Source organism: Parasteatoda tepidariorum, chromosome 7 (assembly GCF_043381705.1).
Source record: "Parasteatoda tepidariorum isolate YZ-2023 chromosome 7, CAS_Ptep_4.0, whole genome shotgun sequence".
In the NCBI taxonomy this organism is placed as follows: Eukaryota; Metazoa; Arthropoda; class Arachnida; order Araneae; family Theridiidae; genus Parasteatoda; species Parasteatoda tepidariorum.
In genome coordinates this window covers 578473-586199 of record NC_092210.1, presented here as the reverse complement: position 1 = coordinate 586199, position 7727 = coordinate 578473, and the positions used below count along the sequence as shown (strand labels likewise).

Here is a 7727-nt window from a genome sequence, read left to right as displayed (position 1 = left end):
TTATCAGTTATTCATAAACATAAAATCAATAAACTTCAAAAACCTTACATAATCATGATAAAATAGCTAGTTTCTGATAAATATTGCAGAGAAAATAGTGAAAATCATGCATTTTTTTGTAATTTAGAATGACAATCAACACGGCAAAGAAAAAAAATCTCTAGAAAATTAAGCACTTTTTACAAACTCTGAATAATAAAAGCACCTTTAGGAATTTTAAAAAACGTAAATCAAAAATAAGCACCTTTAAGCACTTTTTAAAAATGCTACGCATCTTGATTAGTTATGCACACATTTATTAGAATACAAGTATTTTCAAATTGTAAAAAAAAAACATGACAGTTTATTTTTTATAGCACAATTATAAAACTAAACTAGAAGTTCAGAAACCAGTGACTCAAAAAAAAGATGATGAAAATTTTTTTTTCAAAAAAAAAAATCATTAGTCTAAGATTTAGAATAAATTTATTAATAATAAATATAATACAATATATTAATTTTTAATGAAATAAACATACAATTAACTTTTTAATTCATTTATTTTCTGATTAAAAACTAAATGTTTTGTTAATATATACATTAAAATCGGTTGTGCAATAGAAATCCCTAATAACAAATAAGAGTTTTGTCGACTATTGGCAGAATAATGGTCAGATGTGGTTTTTGGCAGGACAAGGACTCTCAGGGATCGAATCTGGAATAAAAATTCATAATTATAGAAAAATTTAACGTAAATTTTTTTTAATACATACACAATTCAATAGTTAGAGAAAAACACACCAATATATTAGCATATGCAGAAATCTCGTGGCAGAATTTTTTCGAGCTATCTGCGACAAAACTCTTGAGCACTAATATCTTTCTGCAAGATGCTTACAATAAAAACAAACATATATGTTACTAATTTAAAATAATAGAAGCGCTGTGTTTAAAATTTTTTTTTTTTTTAATTGAACATGTAACAGTTTTTTACTCTAATATTATGGGTGATATTCTCGCATTTTGTTGGGGGGGGNTGGGGGGGGGGGGGACCCACAAATTCTTTCTTTCTTAGCACTTTGTAAATAATCATCACAGTAAAAAGAATAAATAAAAATCATGAAATCCATAGTAGTAATTGCCGAAAAAAAGATCGACGACGAAATCATGCTAATTGGACTCCTCAAATGGGACTAGGTATCCTCGCTTCGAGACTAGGTTGTTGTAATAAGTTATATTGTATAAAAAACACCAAGCTTAAAAACTATAGAGAAATCGATAGCAATAAATGCATAAAATTCAATAGGATCATTGCATTAGAAAAGTATATACTCAAATGCACGATTAGAATTTTCCGTATTGTTTGAAACATATAGGGATATTTAAAATCAACATGAAAATCAATATCAATAACTGCAGAAAATACAATCGGAACATTATATTGATTTATGATAATAACGGTGTAAAATGAGAGCACCAAAAAGTGCTTACCTAAAGGCATAATTCAAACATTACGTGTAAACTTCTGAAGAAAAGTAATTATTTTCACTTTTCAAAAGAAAAATCATTCTGCAAGAACTCTGTAACGTTCTGCAACAATGTCGCCGGGTCGCTGGCACAGGGCAATAAGTAATTAAAATTACAGTCTTTGAATTGTACCCACATGAATGTAATTAACAATCCCCGTTTCAGAATCATAGAACGTTACAAAGTTCTTGCAGGAAGATTTTTCTTTTGAGAAGTAAAAAATTTTGGTTTTCCTTTCTGCAGAAATTTACACGTAAAATCTTAAACACTTTTTGATGCCCTCAATTTACCCTGATAGTATTGCAAATCCATGTAATGTTTTGAATGTACTTTTGGCAGTAATTGATATCGATTTTCACATGGTTCTTAAATACCCTTAAATAATTCAGACAATATAAGAAATTGGAATCGTGCATCTGAGTATTTGCTTTTTAAGGCAATGATCCTATTGATTTTTTGGCAGTTATTGCTATTGATTTCCCCATAATTTTAAAAAAGCGACACTTTTTATATAACATTATTTATTACAACAATCTAATCTTGAAACAAAACAAACATTTGAGTAACCCCTTTTTGAAGAGTCTGGTTATTCATGTGATTTCGTACATGTTTTTTTTCTTCGGTAATAAATTACTATTTCATGTTTTTTAATGTGATAATGATTTACAAAGTGTGAAAAAGGAAATATTTAGTGTGTTTCTTCTCTTAACAAAATGCAAGAATATCTCACATAATATTATAATAAAAAAACACAGGGCTTCGTTGATTTAAATTAGCAACATATAAGTTAGTTACAAAAGTATCTTGCAGAAAGATATTAGTGCTAAACAGTTTTGTCGCAGAAAGCTTGAAAAAATTCCGCCACAAGGTTAAGAAAAAACCCCAAATAATTTTCTAGTTATCTGATTGACTGATAGTTATGATTGATTCGTTAATATTCTAAATAAAAATGTTAAAAATAGTAAAATAAGAATACAATGAATTTTTAAAATTACCTATCCAGTGCATAAATATTTGTAACTTAAACGGCAATAAATTTTTTATCTCACAAAAATGAAAAATTTTCATTAAAATTAAGTAATTTAACTACACTACTCTTAAAATTTTTAGCATAAGCCAGTTCCTTTGCCTGTTCATTCAGTAATTCATTTTTAAAGTTTGTTTGTTTTAAATACATATAAATAACATTTATCAATAAATATTGTGGTTTCTAACTTAATAAAATTTGTATTTGACTATTTGAATCATATATGTTCATTAGTAAAGGAATACAGTTCATATTTTAAGATACAAATTATGCCATTAATTCCGTTAATTTGATTTATTAATAAATTTAATATTTTAATTTAATTTATTATGTAATGTAATTAATAAAATTCAGTTTAATTTAGCGAATTTAACTTTATTTAGAATTTTAACTAAAAAAATTGCTTCAAGTATATTTTAAATACAGAAATTAATTTACTGGATCTAATTCTTCGTTTCCCAACTTTTTTTTGGTTCATTACCATTTTTGCAAGTCAAAAAATTTTGCTAAAAATGAAACAAAAAAAAAACATTTCTTTTATATACATTTCACTAACCATGTCTTTAAGTTATTGAAAATAAACCGTTATTGAAATCAATGTTGGAAACCTTTTATACTAACAAACTGATATGTAAAATTTTTAAAAGTTTGCATGAAAATAAAATTACTTAGCAGTTCAAATTAAATACTAAATAAAAGATCATTTTTCTTAAGCATTATAAAAAACGTGAAATAAATACTATCGTTGCTGAATGCAATCAGGTCGATCTGCAATTTAACACTATGTTTTTTTGAACAGCTAATACTGAGTGAAAAATCAAATAAATAAAAAACAAGAGTTATATTTTCGAATAACAAAAGGATATCTGAAGTTAATTTATATTTCTATATAAAATGAATAAAAATTTTAATTTTTCAGAGTTCTTCAATTGTAAATATTAGAAGTTTTTTTCAAATGCACGTTTAATTAATTTAGAGAATATATCAGACTTTTAATTGAAATTTAGGAAAGCCACTGGAGTAAAAAAGATCCTACGATCTGATTCATAAAAAAATCATGGCTCCCTTCTGCCTTAAAATCGTGAAGTTAGTATTACAGTCATTTATTGTCTTGTTTTTAAAAAAATGCCTTTATTTAATTTCAATGACATAATTGTTTTATAAGAAATATTTTAAAATGGGTTAGAAATGATTATAATTCTTTATGAATGACCCTCTAGATATTCCTAACACTTCTCAAATACTCATGTTTTTCTTTGCGGCCCCTTAAAACACTTCATCATCCACTGACAGTACCTACATTAGAAAGTGATAAATGCGATAACATACATCGATTGAAAAAAAATATGATTGCAAACTGCAGGAGGTAACATCATGGATAATTTGGTGAGAGCTTTAATTATGTTTGTGACACATACAGGGCATCTGCTACATTTTAGATTTTTAAATCTATGACTTTTCATGAATAATTCCCAGAATTTTTCATGACTTAACAAAGCTACTATTTTCTCCACAAAAATGCAACAATAAATTTAAAAAAGCATTATAATAACATTAATTAAAATGATAGGTATAACCAAAACTGTTATACTCTGCATCTTCATATTTATAGATTTTAAATTTAAAAAACAGAGTAAAGAAAGAGTTCAAGCAATAAAATAGCTGAAAAAAATACAAAAGCAAATAACTAAATACTGTTAGATATACATACCCTCCAACTGCTACGGAATTTCCGTAGTTTCAGAAATCTTCTTTTCAGACGGTAGCAAAATTAATGTCTTAATATTTAAAAAAAATTAATTTTAGCGTAACTTGTCCACTATTACTTATAAAAGTGCGGGCCATATGGCTAGATTCTTAAGTTCTGATAAAAGTTTTATGAGAGATCCATTTGCTTTAAAAATTTATACTTTGGTTCGCTACCACTAGAAAGAATTATTTTCAAAATCTTCATAAGTTGGAGGGTATGGATATATTATCAGATTATTTAAAGCTGTTTTATTTCTTCTTAAAAGTAAGTGTAATATAAAAAGCCTAAACTATAGTTTTAAATTGATAAAATAAAAAAAATATATAATAAATAAAATAAAAAATTCTAAAATCACAGAATTTAAAAGATAATTTGCTATAGAAATGATGTTCTTTCTTTCATTCTTTGAAAGAACACCATAATTTTTAAAGAACAGGATAAAAAAATTTTATATTTTAATAAAATATGACAACGAGCGGGGATTTTACTACAAATTTAGATATTCGGAACACCGTGAAATTGAAGAGGGGTAAAGTTAATTTAAAAATTAGATTTTTTGGTGACCTAAATCCACGACTTTCCACGATTTCTTTTAAAAAAATAGTTAAAATCATGACAGTTCATGACAAATTTTGTTCAATACCAAAATCCATGACTTTCCAGGTGCACAGATACCCAGCACATAATACTTTTGACACCAATTAAAAGAAGAAAAAGTATATACTTACCAAAAAGAATCCGAGAGATAAAGTCAAGTATCCGAATGCTGCATAAAAGCCCAAAGTCTGAAACATTATGCAAGAAACTAACACTGCAACCATGCTAGGAGAGACAAAAATTGGAAATTCAATTACAATAAAGATAAATTATTCAATGCTACTACAAATATTCAATACTACAAATCTCGTATAGCATATTTCTTACAATTAATAAATATTTTTATTTTTTATTTCATCTTCATAACTTGAAAAACATATGTATATTCCAGAAATGCCAACTGCTCAACAAATATTTTAGAAAATGGTAAAGAACTACAAACTAAAATGTGAAGATTCTTGGCCAATTTCGCCAACCTTTAAAAAGCTTCAACACGGCCTAACTGTTCCAAAGTGGCATATCACATAAGTCTTTGAATTATTTAGTAGTGGTGAGTAAAAACCCTATAAATCAAATTTTCTAAAACAAGAATCATACATTTAAGACTACCACTCGGAATTATTCATTCGCTGCCAGGAGTAAGTTGGCTTCGCTGATATACCCATGTTGGCACACCAACTGCAATTTCTAAGACACTAAACTACTACTGCTTAGTTTTTGTAATTGGGGTCAATTAAAATCACTTGCCATTAAAATGATTATGCATTCCAGTTTATCAGTTTTTCGAGATTTTTTTTTTTTCCTTTCAAAGTTTCTCAATTGCTGATATTTGTTTCTTGCAAAAATTTGGTGATTATTTTAGCATGAATATTGATATTAAAATTTTTCAGTCATATAAAATGAAAAAAAAAAAGAAATATTTTCCAGTTAAATAATTTTCAATAAAATTTACTTCTTATGTATAGTGACCAATCACTGATATGGGTAACCCAGGGTGGCCAGTTTGGAAAAATTTAAATAGGTAGTGGTAACTTTCCTATGAAGTTATTCTGAATTTCCTAAGCTCTAATGTCACATGAATTTTAGGAATCCAGTTTGTCAATTGCAACACAGGTATTTAACTTATAAAAATTTTTTTGTCAACAGTGTACATTTGTTTATACATTTTGCTTCTTCGATGTTTCCTTCTCTTACCAGTTTTTAAATTTTTCTAGAAAGTGGCTAATTTAAGAATCCTTCAGGTTGATCAAAATGGCAGAGAAAAAAATTTCACTTTCAAAAATTTTATAGCTTTTTTACCAAATAGCAGAGAATTTTAGATTTAATTATCTTGCAGAATTTTTTTTTATGCACATCAGTGAAGGTATAAAATTAGTGATTTAAATCATTATTTTAAAAAAAAGTGTTTTTAAAGAGAATTGGAGTAGAAAGTTTAAGTAGTAATAAAATATTTTTTTAAAATTTAAACCAGTTTATAATTTTTTTCTTCACATTTTAATACTAATAAAAAGGAAACTGTATTTTTAGTACATTTACTGTCCGGATTAATGGTGTGAATGAAAGTACAATTTTGATGTGATTTGAAAAATATTAGTTGAATTTTTGAAAAATTTATGAAAGTTGAAAAAACATACTTTTTATAAGATTTAGAGTAGCGAAAACTGCATCATTTGAAACAGATATGACGTAAAAGTAATAATTAATTTTGTCTTTATTGTAATAAGGGCGTCAATAGTAAACATTTATTACATTTATGCTTATTATGTATAAAATATTCTTCCTAAAATTATACAACTAAACATACTTTTGATCAAACTTTAAGAATACTTGATTCTCAATAATTAAATTAGAAAAAAAAAAATCATAAAAAATTATCCAAATCCTTTGTAATTTTTTTTTTTGTATTATGATTAATATACATATAGATCTTTATTTTAATAGTGATGTAAATTTTTTGTTTTTAAGAAACATAAACAATAATCACAAGTGCAGAACTAATAAAAATTGTTTTCAGAATGATACTAAAAGAATAATATATTTAATCATTATATCAAGAAACTGAGATAATTCAAAGATGAAAATTTTATTTAAAATCTTTAATATACGAAAGCTAGACATTGTTTTTTGATTTTGATTCAGACAAACTAAAATATAAATTTGAAAAAAGATAACGATGTGCAATTCTACATAAATAATCCTATAAGTACAGGATAAGAGAATAAAAACCAAGAATACAGAATAAAACCTAAAAGTAATAAATTAATAACTTAAGCCATGTTTCTGGCCAAAGTCACAGCAACAAATGTACCTACACACATGACAAAATTTTGCTACCTATTTATTTTTTACTGTGAAGAAATTAGTCAGAAAATTCTTTCACAGACTATATATTTATTTACAACAAATATTTAAGAGTAATAACAATCAAAATAAATGAATGAAAATTTTGTAGTCGATGTAATATTAGAGGAATAAAAAAAGCAATTTATCACAATTCAGAGCTCAATAATATAGTAAAAAATCAGGGTTGGCAAGGTTTAGGACAGAATGGATTAATCCACGGTTTAAACCGTCCTGTCCAAAACCCCTTTGTCCAAAACTGTCCAAAACCCTTTTACTCAAATTATGTCACAATTTTATCTGAATCTATTTTAAGAGGTAAAATAAACATAGAACTAATAACATATTGATAATTAAATATACCAGAGAATATTTGTTTTTGAAAGTATAATGTTTTATTAATATTGTTTGACTCTTCAATTTAAACAAAGGAAGATTAATCAGTAATCAAGTTCAATTGGTCCTCTCATTCAATAGTACATAACTGAAGTTTGGCCTTGCCATACA

General features: G+C 26.1%; 1 protein-coding gene across 2 annotated transcripts in view; it reads right to left on the bottom strand.

Moving 5' to 3' along the window:
* Positions 1-448: 448 nt before the first annotated feature.
* Positions 449-7727, bottom strand: part of LOC107444431 (Yip1d-interacting factor 1) — a 30504-nt gene continuing 23225 nt past the window's right edge. For both annotated transcript variants that reach the window (XM_016058561.4, XM_016058562.3), the window contains exons 9-10: positions 5012-5105; positions 449-694 (exon numbers count right to left, since the gene is read on the bottom strand). In XM_016058561.4, coding sequence (XP_015914047.1) covers positions 521-694; positions 5012-5105 — 268 coding nt within the window. In that variant the 3' untranslated portion in view covers positions 449-520. The remainder of the gene's footprint in view (positions 695-5011; positions 5106-7727) is intronic.